Consider the following 23,067-nt stretch of genomic DNA (forward strand, 5'->3'; position numbering starts at 1 on the left):
TGATGCTGAATTACATGACATGACTTAAGAATATCTGTGCCATCCCCACTTCCACTGGCAATCCCATTTCAGAAGGTAAACGGGACCAGTAGTTTAAAGAAATTTATAAAAAGGAACAGAATTCCTGGTTTTGGAGAGTTTCTGTGTAGGGTTACATTAGCAGGGTGTTATGGGAATTTTATGTCGCTACTTAGATGCTGTTCCTGCTCTAAACATAGAGAAGACCCTTCAGTTATGACTTTCAAAACCGACGTTTTCCAAGGCACTTAATTCAACAGTATTTTTTACAGCTTTGTAACTATTAGACAACCTTAATCCTGACTTCGTTCTTCCTAAAGAATGGGGCTGAGAAACAAGGTGGAGCAATTCCTTAAATGACTTATTTATCTTGTGCTCGGCTGGATCAAAAACCCTCACAGTGCAGAAACAGTCAAATGATGAGACATATCTTTTCTAGATATCTGAAACTACAATACACCTCATTTCTGTTATAGGCTAATGAATCAGTATCCACAAGTTTTCCCTGTTGTCTGGCATACAATATCATCCACAGGAAAAGGTTAATCTTCAGTGAAAAGATCATCTATCGGCCCTGTGCATTTGTGGGGGTTACAGAAGCTTTCTCTGAAGTTGGCTGTCATCCCAGTAAAGCTGCATTAACTAGTTCAAATTAAGTATCACTAGTAATACACATTGGTGTGTAGAGGCAAGAAAGGTAAAAGCTTTGGGGTAGAATTCCAGGCAGAAATAGGATCATGTTTGCTCAGTAAAATCTTCCCCAAAATTATGATTTTCAAAAATTTCCAGGCCTTAGTTGTACAGAAACTAAATCTACTCAGTTCTGAAAGTATCTGGACTTGATCTGACATGCCACTACTAGTCCAGCAAATTCAGAAACCTTTTTCATTTTTCTCTGGTAGTGCTTTCAATTACAGAGATACTATCATTTTGAATATTTTCCTGCTATAAAGACTTCCCCTCAAGGATTACAGAAGAAAGCTTATTAAAATGTGTCCCCATCCTTTTAGCAGACAAAAAAAAGAAAAGACTAAATAAAACAGGAAAGATTGGAGCTCAGTGCTAAAGCAGAACATGGCCAAGGAGAACAAGTAGGTGGGAGAAGATTACCAAATAGATATCCACGTAGCCACTTGAACATCCTTTTCTCTGACTTTGGGATTCTGGCTAAAATTAGAGGATTCTTCATATTTGTCCAAGGTTTTCAGATATCCAGCACCTCGGCTGAACTGCTGGTTCTTAGGAATCTCAGACTTGTCCCCTCCCCTTATGCATACCAGGTCTTGATGTGTACCAAGCCTGATACTTCTGAGCAGTCTTGAACCCTTTGTGAAAGAGCTATACTGATGGCTTTGTGCACGCACAGTAAATCTGAATTTCTTTTTAGAACGCACCCACTTTACTGCATGTGCAAAACATAAGTATACTCGTGCAGGGGTTCTGACATTTCCCCAAAATACCGGGTAACTGTTGTGTGTACACTGTACAGCATACAACAGCGCAGGGGGGCTTTAATGACACGTATACGTCTACAATGCAGATATTGGTGAAAGACTAAGGAGGCCCTTTGGCTCCTTCTGATGCGCTGAAGGGTTGTGGTGCTTCCGATTCTCCTCGGGAGAGTTCTGGCCCAGAGTCAAACCCAGAGATACGAGTTGGCTATAAAACTAGTCCAAATATGTGACAGTCGCTATGATTACAGGTCATGAAGTTACAAGAAAAGGCTATTTTCAGTAAGCACCAAATAACATGAGTAGTTAAAGGAAACAAATTAACATGAGCAAAGATATGACCATCTGCCACTTACAGAATCAGTGGTTAAAAACAACTTTCTGATGAAATTTTGACCAGACAGGAAAGCCAACCTACAGTTACTACTGGACTGGAAGAAAATTCATTACCATAATCAACCTGAGCCCAGGCTAACGGGTTTTGGTGATCCAGAAGATGGGGTAAAGAGGAAAAAAAGGAGAGCAGACAATATCTGTATCATATAAGTGATCAAAACTCCCATTTTTAGAGCCACTGAGTGCCTTCAGCTCATTTTTAGGCTCTCTGGATAGGAGGTAGTGGACTACCACAGCCGATACTTCTGAGCGGCATTAAGTTCCCAAACTCAAAGTACTCTGACCTCTCTGTGAAATATTTAATATAATCCAAATATCAGACTATTGATCTGATTAGAAGTTTTCTTAAGATTTACACTGTTTAAAAGGGAGAACATTTTAAAACAACAAACGTGCTATAGGGAGGACTTCCTTATGTGGTAAAGCAGACTCAGCGCTTAAGATAATTTGCAAATGGCACCTGTAAATATTAATGCACTTTGACACTGAATACCGCATATCATACATTTCAAGTGGTTTCTAGAATGTGGATGTTTACAGTGAAATGATGTGCTGCTTCATACGCCTGTTTTCAATTCAAAGTACGGCTTCATTACAAAGAGTGACAGCATAAAGCTTAGCAGCATGAAGATTCCTCCAGAATTAGCACCAAATTGACAAGCATCCTTAACACAGCCTTTAAATTGGGTTTGTGGGCACCAAACAGCTTCATGAGCATTAGCTGTTCTTCACCCTCTTTTCTACAGTTCTAACTTTTCTGTATCCAAGCTGGGTATTGACCGCTTTTAACATGGAGCAGCTTTCCCCAGCCTGGGACTTCATTTTGCAGTTGCCTTCATTAAGCAACCAGACACTAAAACCTTGTAAAATTCCTTCGGTCCTAAGAGTACTGCTTCCATCAGTATTTTTTTTTTATACTGTTATTACTGACTCTGTTACCGTCTTTCATAATTTCCTAAAATACCTAAGCAGAAAATAGCTACGAAGACTTCCAAACACAACATCAGTATACAAAATTCATAAGCCTAAGTCAAAATGACATACTGAAGGATCTTAAACATCACATGTGACATTGAGAGAATAAGAGTGCTCATGGATGTATGTGCTGAGAAAAATATGGAAATGTCATTCAGATTAACTGCTGGTTAGGGGGAGCTGGCAGGCTCAAAGTGGTCAAAACCAGGTACGCTATCCATCCTGTAGCACGGGAACAGGATCATGAGAGCTGCAAAACTGTCCGTATTATATGTCCTCCTCCTCTGTGCCTCGCCACTACTCCAGCGCATGCTTCCCTTCTCAGCTTCCGAGGAATCACGCAGATCTTTAATTCGGATTCCAGAACACCTTGGTTTACCCGTATAAGATTCAGGTCAGTTTATTTACACTGCTTTAAAAAAAGGTTTTCTTTGCCTCAATTTTCTGCAGCACCTGGCAAAAATGAACACGCAGAAGGTCCGAAGATGGTATCAAGCTACCAACAAAGTCTTGTGTTGCAATGAATATAGGAGTTCTTCGTATGTATGTAGTTACTTTGAATCTAACCTACCTCTCCGTCAAGCCAGAATACATGCTGAGGAAGATCAGGTTGCCTTAGTAACCTGAGTCCAGTTGTGCAGACTGCAGAAAGACTGAATCATTTTATCTTTTTGAAGCACCATTGTGCATCATTGTGCCGCTGTACTTAAATATCTTACACGTAAAATAGATAGATATTACCAAACTCCCCATATACACTTTGAGCTATTCTCATGCTATGGGTTATGGAAGACACTGCTGGGGAAAGCTTTTTCTTCTTCTTTCTTACCATTTGCGACCCTTGCAGCTGTCATCTTCTGAAAAAACTAGCACTTACTCATTGCTCTTTTTGGGGGTTTGTTGGAGAGCAACGACTGACACCATTACGGAGCTAAAACTTCTGCTCCAGCTGTGCCATGTATAGTGATTAATCCTGTTCAGAAAACTACTAGTTACCTAGAACTGAATTTAATATATGATATTGTTGGAATGTTCAGAGAAATCTGTGAGAAAGAAGAGTGACAGCACTCGTCCAGTATGCTTATTAATGTGAATAGCTTTTGGCTACACAAATTTCAGGCCTGAATTGTACATACTATGCTATAAAATCGTAATAATTGAAAGTTCTAGAGAAAGGAGTCTAACGATACCCAACAGAACAATTTTAGTTCCATGAGAATATATTTAATTAACCCTTAATCATTTTCACCTTTATGATACTGGAAACACTTCTAGGATTTGATTTACAAAATTATTATGCCATTAATAAGAGAAAGATATTATTGACATACCAAAATCCAATTTAATTACTCCCTTGATTCCTCCAGAGGCAGAGAGAAGCTTGCAATTTTCTGACACTATGTTCCATTTTTAATATTGTGAAATAGAAAATACCTCCGAGTAGGCCAGAAATGTTGCATAATTGCTTCTATTTGAGCTACAAGCGCAACTTTAACAACATATTCTGGCTACCTTGAAAGTCCCTTTTTGGCTTTTTCTGTATCAAGTATTCCACTTAAAACTTTACTTATTACTGCTTGTTAGAAATATTCTCACACGCAGAGCTTCTACAATCACTGTCAAACAACCTTCTATTGTTTTCAGTTTTTAAAGGGATAGCTTGTAATGTATTTAAGAAAATACTTAACTATTCTAGGCATTGAAAGCTCACCTGGCTACTCCTGAATTTGTATGTAAACAAGAAAAAAGTTCTAAAACTTGTTTTCAGACTGTCAACAAAACCAGTTACAAGTGCCTGTTAACTTACATTAATTAGTAGACTGATATATCTTAATGAAAGACCAAAACTTACTTACTACAAAATCCGCATGAAACAGAGGAGAAAAAAACCTAAAAGAGCTGGGCCACTAAAACCTTGAAAAACTGTTGTCAGCTGTGCATCATGCTCCATAGTTCTGGCTGGAGCAACCTGTTCTCCCATATAACGTCACAGGAGCCTGACAGCTCAAAGTGCAGTCCATCCTGACTAGGATTCCAATAAAAACAAAAGTTAAAAAAAAGTAATCTTGGCCCACAGCCATGGCTCGCAGGCAACACGTCTTGCTTTCCTTGCTCTTTTTACAGTTTTTCTGATTCTCCCAAACACCTCAACATTTCTGCATTTTCAAGGCTGTGTGTGTGAAGTCCTACTTCCTTTGAAGTTTAGACAAATTAGGCCACTGATATTTGTCACCAGAAATTCCAGATATTCATTATAGAGAGATATTGGATAAGATAGGCTGAACAAATTGAGATTTCTTCAATTAGTTCATTCCAGCAGCTTGCCCTGCATTGTAATCTTGTGAGCAGCTATCTTTATTTCTCCTGTGTACTGTGAGCCTCTGTGGCAAAATAATCATATGAAGTATTTAGACTGGTATGATATCAGGGACAGATTTTTTAATTCTCAGCTACTGAAGATGGAAATCAAATGTGTTTTAAAGTACTCTGAGGAATTTTCTATCCCTTTTCTTAATAGCAGGTTATACGTTCATTGGTAGCTAGCAACTGCAAAGTCTTAGCCAGGAATACGTAATATTATTTTGGGAAGTACTACTGAGTGGCTCTTATGGTTAGTTCAGCTTTCAGTCACTGGTTTAATTAAGTTTTTTTTATTTCATATATACCCTTCTCACAAAAGTAGCATTAAGACTGATCTTACACTAGGTGTCAAAAGGTCCAAAAGATGCAGTATCCAGTATCCATAACAGTCAAATCAATTAGTAAATGTGAAAGAAATATATGCAGTGAATTGATTTAAATCCATCATTTGTGTAATACGGGACTGATAATGTAAACAGAGATTATGTGAATATCACCCTCTGAATTTGCGTTCCAGAAGAAGGAAGACATCATGAGAGGAGAATGACTATCCATTATCAACACCATATGATACTTCAGAAGACTGTAAAAAGTCAGTGGTATGGATAAGAGAAAATAATAAATACTCCTATTTTTTATACACTATAAATATAGTGTGTGAATTTTTTTTTAATATATATACGCATACACGACATTAAACGCAAAACACCACAAACCTAAGGAAAGCCAAGTCTACACTTCTGTGTGCAATATTTAAATTCCCCCTCCTTGCATATGGATTATTACATAATTGCTAATTGCATGTTCACAAAGTATAAGACTCTTGTCTCATTCAGTATGAGAATGCGCCTGTTTTGATCAGGATTCTGCAGTGAAGAAGGCTGGTGTTTACAAAATGGCTCACTTATTGCAGAATTTGAATGCTGACTCAATATTTAGGGGTTTTGTAGTTCAAAGTATAACCTCAATATTACTTAGTGCACTCTCCAAACACTACACTGAAGAGAGAACCATTCAGTTCCTCCTGGAATTTTTGTAACGTCAAAAACTCTAAAATCCAAATCTCTCATAAACTTTAACTAATGTATTTCTACAGTGTTTAGTTTCTACTATCCTCAGTAACAGCCAAAAGTATCCACCGTTCAGGGTGTTCAATGTGAAGTAATTAGGATTTCATCTTCTGGAAACATAGATGGTTCAGTCCCAATTTTGAGTGCACAGCATGGTTGCAAATCAGAACACTGATTGTCAGCTTAGCAAAATATAACAAATACCTAAGTACCAAATCCACTGTCATTTCATAATACATGAGTTCCCTTTCATACTGGCTACACCTAATAACCTTCTTGTCCCTAATATGTTTGGAAATGGCTTCCAGGCAGATTTTTGCCATCACCTTTCCAGCAATCGAGGTGAGGCTAACCAGCCTGTAGTTTACTGGATCCTCCTTCCTGAAGCCAGGAGAAACATTTACTTTTTTCTAGTTCTCAGGAACCACCCCCAATAGCCACGCCATTTCATAGATAATCAAGAGCAGCATTGCAATGACCTGTGACACTCGTGGACGCCTACCATCAGGTCTCAGGAATTTGTATATGGCCATTTTGTTTAGATATTCCCTGACCTGATCTTTCTCCACCGAGGTAAGTCCTCCTCCAGAGACTTTCCCACTGGTCTCAGGTATCTGAGATTACTGAAAGTGCTAAAGGTTGGTTTTACCAGTAAAGACCAAGGCAAAGAAAATCGAGTACCTCCGTTTCTTCCATGTCCCTTGCCATGAGGTCCCCTCACCCCATTCAGCATCAGGTCCACATTTTCCTGCTCTTTCACTGCTGGTAGGAGCCCTTCCTGTTTACCCCTCCACATCCCCTGCCAGATGGAACTCCAAGAGGGCCTTGGCTTTCCTAATCCCATCCCTGCATGCATGGACAGCATCTCTACATTCTTCCAGGGCCACCTGACTCTGCTTCCACCTCTTGCACACTCCCTTTTGAGTTTTGTCAGAGGCTTCTCCTGCCTTTTGCCACTTTTGCTTGATTTTCTGTGTATGAGGTTGTATATGAGGGTTCTTCAGCTTCAAGGAAGTGATCCTTAAAAATCTACCAGTTCTCCCAGGCCCTATGGGATTCTTCCAAGAAGGTCCCTCCACAGGCCAAGGCCTGCTCTCTTGAAGTCCAGCTTTTTGTCTTGCTCCTACCTCTCAAGAACCTGAACTTCCTGACCATCACAACCCTGATCCACTTGTCCTTGCTTGTAGGTATGAGATCTAGCAGTGTGCCTCTCTTCATTGGCTCCTTGATCACCTGTGTCAGCAAGTAAATGCACTACCGACATCTCCGAGATTGCTTGTGCCTTGCTCTGTTGCCTCTCTGGCAGAGAGTGGGCTAATCCAAATCCCCCATGAGGACTAGGTCTGCAAATACTAGGCTTCTTCAACTTGTGTGAAGAAGGCCTCATCTATTTATTCCTCCTTATCAAGCAGTTTTTAACAGATACACATCACACCATACTAGACATTGGTCTGCCCTCTAACCCTAACCCATAAGTTCTCAGCCAGCTCATCACTTGTCCCTGGGCAGAGCTCCACACCGTTCCGTCACACTCCGTTCACTATTTCCTCACTTTCTTGGGAGTTGCCATCTCCGTTCTCCACCATTCCTAGTCCTGGCTCTCTCCTCACCAGGTTGGCCAGCTTGTGGCAAAAGTGCTTTTGGCCCACCTTGGCAGGTGGATTCCATCTTTTCCTAGCAGGCCTTCCTTGAACCCCTTGTCCAATCTCCAATTAAGTCGTCCCGATACATGACAATTATTATATTAACATCCAAACACATTTAAAATAAAATCTAACCATCACCACAGCTATAGTCTTAGCTGAAAGGCAGTATCTCTATAATGCAATCCAATATCGAGAAAATCAAACATGTTTTACGTGAACCCATTTTGTAATATTGACACAGTTCTCCATTTAAATGAGGGCTTTTGATTTTTCTTGGTAAAGAGTCAAAATAAAATAGGAGAACTTTTGTTACTCACAGTGGTAGAGAATGTCAAATTCCTAGTCAGAAGAGACTGCGTGGTGAAGTTCTAACCCTTCAGAAATGGATTTTAATGGAAGTGTTGACACAGTGTTAGCTATACCATCACAAGTACAACGCCAATACATTATTCCCTTATGGTAACAGTGTTCAAGCTGCCCTGTAATTTGGCACAGAACATTTCTATACTAATGTAATGTGACAATGTTATTATGTCTGCTATTTTCCATGCCATAATAGCAGTATTTGTTTCCACAAACATGCCATTACATTCACTAATATGGCTATATTTAAAGACTGCCCGAGTAAAAACAGATGTAAACTTATAGAAAGCAGATAATCTCTTAGAGATTTGTTTTGTTTTGCCAGAGTAATTTTCAACCCTACTCTTATAAAAATGCTGAATTCCCTGGGAGGATAGCTTTCACTACATAACCTGCTGTTAGAAATAGTTACGATGTTCATGATGTATTTTCTCTGAGGAGCTGCATGCAGCCATCCATTTGTAAGAACAGCCATTAACTGTCCTTTTAGTACAGTCTTCTGTATAATCCCATTTTGTAGGAACAACTGCTACTGGTCTGCTTTACACTTACCAGTGTAACACTTCTGTCTATCACATCTAAAGAACACTGTTGCCCTGAATCTCCAAGTGTCATATCACATCAAAAGAGAAAATTATAATCTGTATAGCATCTTGGGGTCAAAACTTCCCCTGCCTTGTTTATCTTCCAGCAAATAGGAAACTGCAGCACACAGAATGTTCCCACTTGTGCCACCATAGAGGCTTAGAGGCACTCCATACTCACTGTAGTGGAGTACTGAGATTTGCAACTAAGCAAAACTTTGGTGGATGTTGTGGGATGAACTGTGGGTGTTCCTGACTACAGTCGTAAAACTGTAGCCTTACCCTTGGCTGGCCCAGGTCATTTTCTACAGAGAGTACATTTCCTAATCTTCTCCTCTCTAGCCAACACACAGAGGACACTCTTGGACTGGGAAACAACCAAACTGCCTCACATGGTGCTTATTTTGAGAGAACTTTAAAAAAAAATCTTCATTTTAAGCTGTGCACGTTTTCACCTGGAATACTACACTGAACAGCACAGGAGTAATAATTTGCTGTTATAGGAAAGACTAAAGAAACTTCTTGCACGCTATATTAGTAGAACGTATTATAACACTTTTCAAGCAACTATTTATCTCATTATTTCCTCCAAACTCTCTGTTTTGGAAATTAAAGACAAGAATGATACACGTGAAACCTGTACATTGTAAAGCTTACGAACAATGCATGTCAAATCTTTGTGCACTGAGGTTACTATGGGAAACATGCTGAAAGCATCAACCCAAATGCAGGAAGGTAATTTGTGCACACTTACACAAATTGCAGGTGATACAAAACTGGGAGGAGTGGTTGATTGACCAGATGCGTGTGCTGCCATTCAGAGGAATGCTGACACGCTTGAGAAGCGGGCTGGCAAGAACCTCATAAAACAAAGGAAAATGCCAAATCCTGCACCTGGGGAGGAATAACCCCATGCACCAATACAGGCTGTGACCTGACCAGCCGGGAAGCAGCTTTGCAGAAAAGGATCTGGGCATCCTGATAGACACCACGTTGAACACGAGTCAGCAACGTGCTTTTGCGGTGAAGAAGGCTGACAGCCTCGGTGGCTGCATTAGGAAAAACATCGCAGAAAGGTTGAGAGGTGTGATCCTTCCCCTCCGCTCAGCACCGCTGAGATGCATCTGGAGCACTGCCTCCTACTGCTGGGCTCCCCAGTGGAAAAGCAAGATGACCATACTGGGATAAGTCCAGCAAAGGGCCACAAAGGTGATTAAGGGCTTGAAGGATCTCTCACATGAAGAGAGGGACTGTTCAGCCTGGAGAAGTAAAGGCTCAGTGGAGATCCTACCAATGTTTTAAAATACCTGAGGGGTGGGAGTAAAGAAGACAGAGACAGATTCTTCTCAGTGGTGTCCAGTGACAGGACAAGGGGCAATAGGCACAAACTGAAATACATGAAATCTCATTTAAATATAAGGAAAATGTTTATACTGTGAGGGCTACTAAGCACTAGTACAGGTTGCCCAGAGAGGTTGTGGAATCTCCATCCTTGGAGATACTCAAAACCCAACTGGACGCAGACACGGACAAGCTGTACCAATTGATTCTGCTCTGAGCAGAGGGGTTGGACTAGATGATCTCCACAGGTCCCCTCTCACTTCAGCCATTTTGTCACTCTGAAATTTCTACTCAAATATATTCCCTGAGAACCGGTGGAACAAAATAACAGGGAGGTGTGGTGGGTTAATCCTGGCTGAGGACCCACTCCCCCCGCTCTGACCTTGGCGTTCCCTCGGCTGTTTGACACTCTTTTTGTTCCCCCCTCCTTCATGGGTCCAGCATTTTGGTAAGAATGGAGTACTTTCTAAGCATGTTTTCACAGATGTGCCACCAGCTTGGCCGAGGGACCGAGCCGTGGCCGGCGGTGGTTCCCTTGGAGCTGGCCATGCCCGGCATGGGGCAGTCTCGGCCTCTCCTCACCGAGGCCACCCTGCAGCCCCCCGCTGCCAACATCTGGACATGGACGTCCAATACAGTCTCCATAAACCGGCTACTTTTAACTGTTTCACTTACGACCACTATGTCTACCTATGAGATTTGGATGTCCCGAATACTCCGTTTTACATAAAACAGTACATTCAAATGTAAAGTAAGCCAAGGACCTGTCTGTGTAGCAATACTGGGTTAGATTTTGGTTTCTGTCAACCAGCATTGCTCCCTCCATGTGCGATCTGCAACAGAAACCTGCTCACACACACCGCTCGGGAGCATGCCTACACTCTTCTGAGGGGATGTGGTTTTCAGCAACAAGCGGGGCTATTCCAGACCTGTCCTGAGATAATCTTTCATCACGTGAAGAGAATTTGTCTTACTTCAGTGCTGCAGAAGTTTAGCCTGTGGTGTGCAGCCTATGCAAGTTACTTAAAACTGGAGTATCGTTTCATCGTTCCTCTTCCCATTATGCTCTTCCCAAACACAGCAGAGAACAGTCTAGGAGCATCTAGATGACACTGAGATTACAACATCGTTTTTCCTCCTTTCCCTCACACCTACCATTATGAAAAATCTCTCTTGTTAGATTTGTTTTGCAGATTTTTGGTATCTGAACTAATCTGAGGAGCCAAGATAATGCAGAAACCAAACATACTATATATACACCAGACTCTCTATTCTATTACAAAACATCCATATCTAGGATAAATTTATATTTCATGTTTGTGATAGAAGAACATTAAAAAAGAAAAATTATCTGGGGGGGAAAAAAAGTGGATTTGGCAGCCACGTACTAAAGGTACTCCTTTATCATCATCAGAAATAATATATTGAGAATTATCTGATTGTGTGCAATGTAGTCCATAATGTTACCATACAAATGGCCCTTCATAGGTAAATATCTTTTTTACATAAGTTCATCGGTTCACCAAATTTATGCAAGAGCTGTCACCTGAAGAAATAATTCACAGAATATTCCAGGTCCAGACATCAGTTACTATAAGACAAATTTATAAACAGAGTTTTTCCTTTGTTAGATGTGGAATATGTAACTTCTTATGCATAGTTTCAGTTACTTTTTGAAGAACTCAAAGATCACAGAAGAACAGAAATAACAACTTAAAAGTAAAATAGAAACAAATAATTTTCTCCTGTAGCAAATAGGGGGGCTGAAATCTTTAAAAATAAATGTTTAGCAGTATGACTAATCACTCACGTTGCTGGGAAGGGCAAACTCATATACATAAAGTAAACCCAAACCTTTGCTCAAATTATCAAAAGTTTTTTGATACCACATTTCATTTCTACCATGAGAGCAACTGCAGAGAAACAGACTGAGATGAGTCCCTTCCATAGTTTTCAAACATGGTCAAGAGTAGAAAAGTGGGACTTTCACGAGAATAATTAACGTAGCTTTTACACATAATTCATTTTCTAGCCTTGTGCTAGATACAATTTGAGCCAAAAGCTTTTCAGATTATAAATATCCTGTTATTTCAGGGTTTGTCCAAGACGGTACACCTTGCTGTAGAGTGGGAACCAGAACAAGACATAAAAATCCAAAACGCTTGACGGTTATTTCAACACTTTCTACCATCAGTCATTCATTCAGATAAATGTATACAAATAGAAAGAAAAATGCTTAGCCTTACAGAAATTCCCTCTTCATATGGATATAAAAATGTGCAACATTTGGATATTTCAAGTGCGATGAGTTAAAAAGAAAACTCAGTAGCTCGCTTTAATCAGTTACCGTGGATCATTATGGCTCTTGCATTACTATTCTACTTTCACTTCTGCATAATTCTATTTAGATCAATAAGGCTAGATTGGAATAAAACTAGATTATGACACTGGTGAATCAGGCCCCTTATTTTTGACACATTTAAGCTTTTCCTGAAAGACCAGATGGTTGGTGTATGTTATGTAGTTTTATTCAGATGAAATTTAAAAGAACTAAAATACTCAGCATGCTTTTATTATTGGCATGCTTAGTGTGTCACCTAAAGAAATCTACAAAGGGAGATAATGAGCCTTGTCAACTGTTTCACAGTAATTATAGCCCTCATGATATAATGCTACAAAATTACAATATAGCTTAAGATAATAAAATGTAAAAGGTTTTTTCAGTCGGGAAAAAACCCCATTTGTAACATTTATGCAGGAAAGGGATTATTTCAAACAGGTAACCATCAGTATATTAGACATGCAATCAAGTGTAATAAAGCCAAATTCCGTCCGCGTTTGAAACTGCACATTGTCCAAAATTTATACTGTATATTTTAGCTATGTTCTTCCCACAAGCCTCACAGATTTTCACAGGGTTTGCCGGTTCATTTCAATATCTAATATGAAAATAACATAAAGCTTCAGACACTTGCTTCAAATATTGCCTTCAAGCTCTCAAGCATTCAGATCAGCATTTTTGAGCGTACTTACGGTCATTGCATAACGGTCCACTAAAGGAGGTCATACTACAGTCACAACTGAATCCATCCCACTGCTGTAAGCACACTCCCTGGTTCGCACATGAATCCTCTTGGCACGTTGTGCTGGGGCCTGATGAGAACATACAAAAAAGGACTTGCACTTTGTCTTCCAAAGAAAGGTATTTCTCGCTGGATCACATTAACTAGCTGCCAACATCTCAAATCAAATGAGCAAAGAGTTACCAAGTCAAATGCACATAAACTTGCTGATTTTGAAGCAGCATGTAATATTAAAAGGGTGCTTTTGCTTTAGTTTTAAAGATTGATGTGTCAAGCACACAAGAGCGAACAAACTGAAGCAGAGTTATTCCAGGTCCAGTAGGAACGTTAACTTTGTCGCAAGTTATTTGTTAATCTCGTGTCAGACCATTAACTGGCTAAATGTTTTCTAAAAACCTTATTATTTTTTTTCCTGTAAATACATTTCAAACAGCAAAGCCAGATGCCACAGAAAGCAAAGCTCTGGGAGATGAAAGTGAAGACTGGAAAATAAAATTCAAAACGAAATAAAAAAAGAAATAATAAAATGAGACTACGCTATACAATGCTTTTAATCCCACAAATTATTTTAAATGATTTAGGTCTGAAATTAAGAGGAGTTTGGGATTCTTTGGCGGGAATGTTGGCAAGTACTGATTGACATGCTTCGGGGATCCCATGCAGGTTCCTTTTTCATGGGGAAATGCAGAAAAATCAGACTAATGAACTGGCATGCCAAAATGTAACATATGCATGAAAACAAAGCTACTCTATTGCTAGAGAATCATAACTAGACTACTGAAATATAAAGAAATTTGAAAAGGAATGATCAAAGCACTAAAGCAATCACTATACAAACATATTCAAGACTGAAAGCCTTTATGCAAGCTATGCTGGAAAATGAAGTTTCATGTAGCCCATTGTTTTAGAGGTATGAAAGACAAAATCTGAAACAAAATAACACACTTTAGTTCTGAAATGTACAGAGCGTTTATTGCCGAAATCCAACTGTGCATTGGGGGTTTCAGTCTTGTTTAATACACATAGGGCTATCTACCTTGCAAATCAGCTTTCATCAATGCAACTTTGTCAGCAAAATAAAAAAGCAAAATATATTAAATGTTAGTAAGCAATATTGAAATGGCAGCAAACACAGAAAAAAAACATTCAGAGTAAAGTGCATGCTGCTGTTAAAGAGAGAAAGAAATGCCATATAATGCAAACAAATTAATGCTAATAGCCATAAATCTTCAGGCAAGCCAAAATAAGAAAGCAGTAATTTGCCAGTATTTTACTACAAATATAATGGTTAATTGAGCTGATGACATGTAATGAAGGAAAATTAAAAGTTGGGTTTTTATTCCTTGGATAGATATGAATGCATTAGCAGAGTAAATGCATGGCTGAATCCTGACTAGCCATTTGTCATGTTCAGATACACTGAATTCAAAAATAATTAGCACCGTCATCCTCTGTGGTCTTTCTTTTTTCTAGCCCTTTCTTCATGACTGGTGAACGAAGACCGAAATACAGACCGTGAACTACAGATTACTATGAGCTCTCACACACATTTCACACCGACTCCAGACGCTACAAGGAAAAATTTGGTTCTGGGATTATAAAATGGTCCTAAATTGTTTTGGAGAAGACACATCAATATCCGTTTGAAACTCCCAATGCTAGCCATCGATGACAGGGCAAAGATTCCATAAATAGCCTAAATCATCCTATAGAGAGAAATCCACTTAACCCTTCTTCCATATTCTGACTCCTTCAAACATCTCAGTGTGGGATTTTCTTTTGAGTTACCGGTATTTTAGAAAAATCCATATCAAAATGATTTAAGACAGTTCGATGGCCTCTTGCTTCAAATGAGGCCGTGCTCGAGCTCACCTCTGAACCAGGGAGACTGCGAATGAGGGCACTGTACGCTGCTTCCCTGTTTGGGCAAAACTATTAACTGTCCTATTTTCTCCTGTTCAAATAATACTACTACCTATAACTGATTCACTGCAATAGGTAGACATCGGACAGCGATTTCCTTTTCTTTGGCGTTTTGAGCCCAGAAGTTTAAACATTTGGGCATTACATCACCCTCTCTTAGCTGGGGATTATAATGACAGAATCCCGTAGCTGACAAGACAAGACACATTTTTTTCTCACCAGATTCTGCTACTCAGAAACTTTACAAAGATGAAGTGAAAATATCTGTAGGTGTTTAAATGTTATATATTCATGCATTTATTTACACTTTAGTTATGCAATGTTAAATTTCCTCATCTTTGCAAAAGTAGAGCAAAAGTCACAAGGACTTAAAAGTACATAAACTGCAGGACCCTGTAGGCACATTAAAAAGTGCATGTTAAAACACGCATATTTGGAAAAAATACAGATATGATCTAGTTAAAAAGCAGGGTATTTTACTTTTTATGAAATTGATTCTTAGCACTTTTGGCTTATCTATAGTAGTAATTATTCAAAAATCGCCATCAAGACTAGCTTATGTGTAAGAATTTCTTTTATTAAAAGTAGGCTTTTTTGTTTTTTTAAAGAGCAGAGGAGGACTGTTTAATGTCAGTAAATACTATAATATCTACCATAACAGGTTCATATTTTCCTATATATATTACAGAACTAAGCTATTTAATAAAAATACTGTAATACGCTCTTCTCAAGCACTCACGTTTTGATTCGCATTCAATTTAAATATTCTAATTTATTCAGTCTTCACTGCAGACTTTTTAATTGAGGGCTTACATGTTATATATCACACAAAAAGCACTATTAAGTAGCATGTTCAATGTTTTACTGCGTATTGCAAAAAACAAACTCCATATTTCACCAGCAAGAATCTTCATGTATGTTAATACTTTGAAACTTTTCATATAGTACATTTAATACGCAAATCATAATATATATGCACGTGCACGCACACAGTGCATTTCCCCCCTAAATATATTAAAACTATGCTTTTATCATTCTGTAACTTCTATAATTCTGCTTTATTCAAAGTGCGTTAAGAAAGTACAATGGATTTGACTGGAGAAAAACAGGTTGGACGCTTACAACCTGGCTCTGGGGTTTGCTGTGAACAATTTGAAGAGCTAATTAGCATATTTATGTTTCTAGCTGTTAGTAGTTTCTGTTCTAGCCATTGAAAATTTGTCAACAAGGTAGATTCAGCCAAGTGTAAATTATATTCAGTGCTCAATGATAGAGAACAGAGATACCTGTCTGCCTGTGGCTGAAACTTTGACATGCAAGCCTTACAACTTGCCACACCAATCCCACGTGTGGGTTTGCACAAAATGTTTCAAAGAATGAACTCTCAACATGCACTTATGACAGTAAAGTTATTGAGAAATATCGCTACTTAAAGAACAAAATCCTAACAGAAAATTAACTGGTAGTAGATCATGGCTTCACAGTTTGACAGAAGAGAGAAAAAGAGCTTTTACCCCAGTTTGGTTTTTTGTTTGTGTGCTTTGGGGGTTTGGGGTTTGTTTCTTTTTTTAATACCAGAAAGGTGGGGAATTCAATCCCGTAAGAGTCTGAAGAACATCAAATCCAGGTGCCTCACTTCTCAGGAAAGATTTTGCAGCAGGCTGATGACTTAGCAAAGGACATATATCCACCAGTACAGCCAGCTGTCTTTTGGATCGAGAGTAGCAGCGACTAATACTTTATTGTTTTGAAATTACTTCTGCTGCGGTGTCCCGAGCTCTTCGGACTCGACATCTCGGGGGACTTACAGAGCTTACGCATCCCCTTGCAGCATGAGATAGATGCGAAACTGCTCAGTTCTGTAAGGATGGAGACAGTCCCGTCCGCACACAGCAGCAGAGCTATGGGCAGCTTGAGGCATACAAGAGACTGCTAGGAGGCAACTAAATTTGCAAGTGACTTAAATCATATTTTAGGGGTGAGACTGTTTTAATGTACATCTGATCCATGATCTGCAGACAAGAGACTGACAGATGGGTCAGACAGGGAGACTTGAAGTAAACAGGTGAGATGGAAGAGCTAACTTGCAAGGGTTAAGCAGAAAAGTCAGAAGGGAATATTTCATTCCACGCTGTTAAAGATTTCCCTTTGTGGGCAAAAGACTTTTGATGAGGCAGTTCTCCGGGAGCCAGGTAGCACATCTGGTTTGACCATTTTGCTTGTGTCAGATGCTTTTGGTGTCGGAAAAAGCTGACTCTCCACCAAAAAGGACAGTATTTGTATGGCCTTTATTAAATTGTTGGTAGCTTTATTAAATTCACTGATAGCTGAGTTGTGCCACTAGTCTAAAAGGTGAACGTGCAGTCTAGGCCTGTAGCAATATTTCTTTGAAGTACATAAAATTCATTTAGGAAATTACATAATTTCAAAAGAAGCTATGAAATGCATAATGGAATTAAGGCATACTTCGACTCTCTGAAGGGATGGTGCAGGCGTGGAACTTGCTAACGTCATTGAGAAAGCAGAATCTAATTTTCCAAACTCAGTGACAAACTAATTTATACATAGTTTTCCATTCCTGATAGAAACAAATAGACACTAAAGCTACAGAATATTAAGTTGTGAGTTTTACATATTTCTATGTGCTATCAATAGAATTTATACTCTTAACTAAAGGTAGCGGGTAAAGAACAAGAAATTTCCACCTGTATGAACACAGTGTACGCAAAATAGGAGACAAAATTTATCCACCAGAAAGCTTTATCTCATGAAGCTTGCGGCAATCCCCCAGCTCAGCTTGGATTTTTTTACAGTGTCTATTTGCAAACTTAACAAACTTGATATCAAAATCATCAAGTTTCCAACTTGAAATTCTACAGTGCCATTTACACATTTTCTGTCCAGAGAAGAATGGCACTTGAGAGAGGGAAGAACACATAAAATTGAACATAGACACAAAATTCAGAATTATGTGAATAATATATATATGCAGGGACAGAGAATCGATTTAAGTCATTCCATAAATCATAGTAAAAATAACGTGGGATTAAATGACAGCTGGAAAAATAGCTCGAGATTGACACCCCTGAATTAGAAATACACCTCTTCTAATTCTGTCCTCACTTAAATTCCGTGATATTCCAGATGAGTCAATAAAGACATAAAAAATGTGAGATAAAACATATTTGGCTGTTACTGATTTCAGATAGGAAGGCTCATGACAATACAAATCTCATGGGTGAGAAAAATAGAGAAGATGGAAGATTGATCTTAAACAGTTTCATAAATTAGCCTTGAATTAATCAACTCAATGTTTGCTTTAAAAATGGAATTAATTAGCTAATGTCTCAGCATTAGCTAATGCCTAAGTGAAGATATAAAGATATAAAGGACTTCATTGAAACTAATTGTTATTGTTTCTATCATTAATTAAAATACATCAGAAGTAAATGAAAAACATGCAAAATATCTTGCCACTGGAGAAGGATGGAACCTACATTAAACATTTAAGAAGTTAACTCATGTTCTCAGATCAATCTCTGTGCTGTAGGGCAGGCACACACTTGTCTCCAAAATACTAAAAAAAATGCAGTCTTTATATAAGAAAGGGTCAAACAAGATCAATTAGAAGCAGGTAAAATATAGTCTCTCCACATATGGAGTGTACGTATCAACAAAAGTCTGCGGGATTTGCACAATACTTTCACTACGCTATAAAAAAATCAGCATATTTAATACCTTCACATCCTCTTTCTATTTGCCCATTGCAGAAGAGAGCATCCGAGATAAGATCAGGGAGCCGTCCATTCAAGTCAACTGATGCAAGGCAGCCTTGGAATCCCTCTTTTGCATGCACCAGTTTTGGCAAGGACTTATACATTTCTTTGGCCACTCCTCCAATATACAAATCACCTATTAAGGAGAAATAAATATTAGATACAGAAAAAAACCCTGTAGAATAAAACTGTAGAATCTTTGACCTGTTTGATCGTCTGGCCTTTTTGTGCTGAATGACAGGTGTATCAGAAAAACATTCCTCAAAATAAATGTAGATGAAAGCACTGAGAGCATATATGATGTCAAAAGACATCGCACGACTACATTTTTTCAAATGCATATGTAAGACTTCACATCTGTATGACTAATTACTTAGAAGTAACTGGACATGTTATTTATGTGCCAGCTTATATAGACAGGAGAAATTTCACAGATGAGGATTCAGTCACAGAATCTCCTTCTAGAAACACATCGAGCACTGATGCACGTTGTTGGCACACTCAGGGAACCTGACCACAGATCGTCTCGATTATGGATCCAGCACGCTGACATTTACGGCAATAAGCGGAGCACCAAGATCCACTTGAAGGCCACACATCCAAAACAATCCATTTAAAAGCACGCCAAGAAATAAAGGGTTTAGGGACACATCTAAGGAGAAACTTAGGGATACCATTGTTAAGCAGTGAAATAACTGATTCTTCCCACCAAGTTTCATACCCTGTGTCAGTCACATGGGAACAGGGGGAAACAGATGCCTTAAAAATGGCAATCTGCACACTGAGCAAACGCAATTTTATTGCCAAAAATAATTCTGACAACAGACACCTATTATAAACAGCTCTCTTTGACGAATCTCAGGCAACTTACTCGGGACTGAAAACTAGTGCTTTGCTTCCTTCGAGTAATTCATAGCTCTGAGACTTACTTTGAAAGGACATAACTATAACTTTTCTCTTAAACAGCGAGGGGGAGACGCTTTTTTGTTTTAAAACAATTCAGGCTGTGCCTTTCTTTCACACGTTAGGTGTCTCTGGTGGGTAGAACACTGATCTTTCAAACCAACGCAACCTACCTCCCTAAAGTGTGCCTTAAGTGCCAGCCTATAGGTTTAACTAGGTGCTTTCCATGCCTGCAGCTGAAGACGTGCTGCAGAAAAGAATCCGAGCTTTGCTTGTCCAGAGAGGGGAAGCACGCTCAGTGTGACCACAGCCCTAGCTAAAAGCCTTCAGTCCTTCTCCTGGCAGGCAAGATGTGCTTGATTCCTTCGGTCATAGACAGAAAGGAATAAAACTGTGGTTTCCTACATCTTGCAGGAGTTTATTATCCTGCTCTGTCAGAAAAAGCAGCCGTCTTTGCAAGCTAGGTACGAGTGCTCTGAGCTTGCTCCACAGGCAAGCCCCTTTGGGCACACGGCAAGAGGACCAACCATCTGAGTTTCTGAGAAGCATTGAACCTGTTTGAAGCAAGGTGCTTATGGGAGCATCCGACTCTCACGCATCACCCAAGAAAAAAATTCTTACTCTACCTACTCATTAAATCCTCACTGGTGATGTGTTTTGTGCTAGCGTAGATTCTCAACAGACTATCTGAACGTACACCGTGATCTACATTGTGCTTTCCGGTTTGTCCCCCAGCCTGGGTGATTTTGGAGCCTCGGCCACGGGATGTACCAAAGAGCGTTTCTGCATCACCTCAAATGCAAAATTGTTCATTTCCTAAGTGTTTACCGAGCTTTGTAGGCAGATTTAACAGTGACAGAACTCGGAACGTACTAGCTATCACCGCTACCCCGTGTGGCTAATTTTAATCTCCCTCTTATCGGTATAAGCCTCAGTCACACCTTTTCCTGGTTCTCCTGGCATACTCGCCTGCTCACAAGGGAGCACAACTTAGCGCTGTTTGTAATGGTTTACAGTTTGCCTGCAAGGAAATGGCCTGAAACAAACAAATGTCTATCAGACTGTGAAAAATTTTGAGTCACTACATACCAGCCTTAAAACTCAACTGTATTTGAATTAGTGAAATAGAGATAAAAAGCTTAGGACCATGCATATTATTAATCTTATAAGCCACGGAACCAAAAGTCTTAGCAACCTTTATACCATCGTATACTAAGAAACCTCAAGCTTTTTCCATTTTCCGTAAATAATTTGGAAAGTAAGGTATCGCTTTCCTCTAGAGCTTTGAGGTACAGTATAAATCTCAGAAGCATGATATTAGACATAACAGAATAAAATATGGTGATCCATATGTTCCCACAAATGGGCTGTAATTCATTCACAGCAGAAAAACTTCTATATTTTTCAATCAGCTGAAGTAGAAACAAAGCAAAAACTCTTGCCTCATGATAAAGGTTCTTCATCTTTTTCTCAGGTGGAACATCTAGAAAGTGAAACCCTTCAAAAGTGAAGTTCTATGCTTTCAGTGATTGTCAGCTCAGAATGAGAGATAATTCATCTCAGTTGATTCCAATAGACTGAAAAGAGGGAAACCTCCAGAGAACAATACCCAGAAAATGACTCCTATGCTAAAAAGGTTAAACTTGGTCTATTTTCCATGACGCGTGCAACCGCTTTTTAAACCTCCCAGCGTGTATACTGTCCAAATAACCATTTTTATTCTGTAATTGGTTAAACCTTTAAACCAGCAAACTTTCAGATTGATCCCCTGCTAATTCCTAAGATCCATCCCTCAAACGTATTGAGATGACTATATACAGTCACAGAGCAACGGTCAGTTATGACGAATGGCTAGTAGAAGTCCAGGTCAGTGTGCCAGCACATGAACCTGAACTCAGAATATTTGCTCCTGAAAACAAACTCTGGAATATGTTCAACTAGGTATCATGTGCACAGAAGTACGATACATTAAGTTGAGTCTAAATAAACTGCAACTCTCCTTAGAGTTCCTTAAGACTATTGATAATTAGAACTGATTATTATATGCTATTGAAGATACAGTGTCCACACACAAAGACATGTTCTGGGTAGTATTTTAACTTTGTTGATGTTCAAAATAACTTGAGTTCTGCTTTGCACTAACTAACACATTACACTAACACATGTCATATGTATTGAGCAGCCATGCTGACTATGAGACTTCACCTTTTATAAAGTATATACAAGTATTTTTTATGACTCTGGGCTAAACCTTTCCCAGATTAAATATCAAATATGGTTTGAGTTCGCTGCTCATGGCATAAACCCACACTTTCTGTCAGAGACAAAATTTTATTAATGGATAGGCTCTGGAATTAATACTTAGATTTTTAATTTAAAAAGTTATTTAATTTTTTCCACTTGGTTGTTTTTTTTTTATATCTGCCATCACAAATGCTTTACATAGCTACTTTTATTTCAGTTAATCACATGCTTCATTCTCACATTCTTCTCAGTGAAGAAGTAGTTTCCTACAAAACTCAATCCATTAGAAATTCAGATGAGACAGAATTGCAGAAAACGTTGTTAATGAAAATATTTGTATATTGACAGTGCATTAGCAGAGGTTCAGAGCTTGTCCCTGTTCCCACTAAAAGAGATCGGAGAAATCAACACAGTATGATACAAATTCTCAGGTTTGCTCCTGGTTTTCCGCTTCTTATGTAAGTACAGCTTTACTACTGGAAATGTTACATGCTTTAAACCAGGATTAATCCCCTGTTGTGCATCTGCCTACTTACCCTTATGAATTACAGGTAAGGTATTTCATTAACTGAGGTATCACAGTTCATCAGATCAATACTATGAGATCATGACACTATCTAAACTAGCTGCAGCCTAAATGCAATGCTATCACAACACTGCTACCACTGAAAATGGGTGACCGTTTCAGGAGTTGTACGCTATGGAAAATGCAATTCTATTTCTTCCTTTCAACAGATGAGCATTTTTTAAGTACATATAGAAAAGGATATACTTGTATTACAATGCTAAGCAGGGTTTCTGGAACTAAAGTTTAGCTATTACCTGTCATGCGTGTACTTTCTTCTGGAGTTTATTTTGATTTTTAAATGTGTTCCTGAAAAAGTCTCTGGGGTTTTTTTCATAACCATCCTGACTACTTAATTTACAGAAGAA

General features: G+C 38.9%; 1 protein-coding gene across 23 annotated transcripts in view; it reads right to left on the bottom strand.

Annotated features, from left to right (window-relative positions):
* The window catches only part of NRXN1 (neurexin 1), a 720,174-nt gene that overhangs the window by 339,334 nt on the left and 357,773 nt on the right, over nt 1–23,067 (bottom strand). For 15 of the 23 annotated variants that reach the window (XM_049833873.1, XM_049833872.1, XM_049833882.1 and 12 more), the window contains 2 exons: nt 18,950–19,123; nt 13,239–13,358 (listed from right to left, as the gene is read on the bottom strand). In XM_049833873.1, the coding sequence (XP_049689830.1) occupies nt 13,239–13,358; nt 18,950–19,123 (294 nt within the window). Of the gene's footprint in view, nt 1–13,238; nt 13,359–14,324; nt 14,352–18,949; nt 19,124–23,067 lie in introns of all 23 variants that reach the window. The other 8 variants (XM_049833861.1, XM_049833855.1, XM_049833856.1 and 5 more) reach the window with 1 other exon arrangement.

The sequence above is a fragment of the Accipiter gentilis genome, chromosome 30, assembly GCF_929443795.1.
Source record: "Accipiter gentilis chromosome 30, bAccGen1.1, whole genome shotgun sequence".
NCBI lineage: Eukaryota > Metazoa > Chordata > Aves > Accipitriformes > Accipitridae > Astur > Astur gentilis.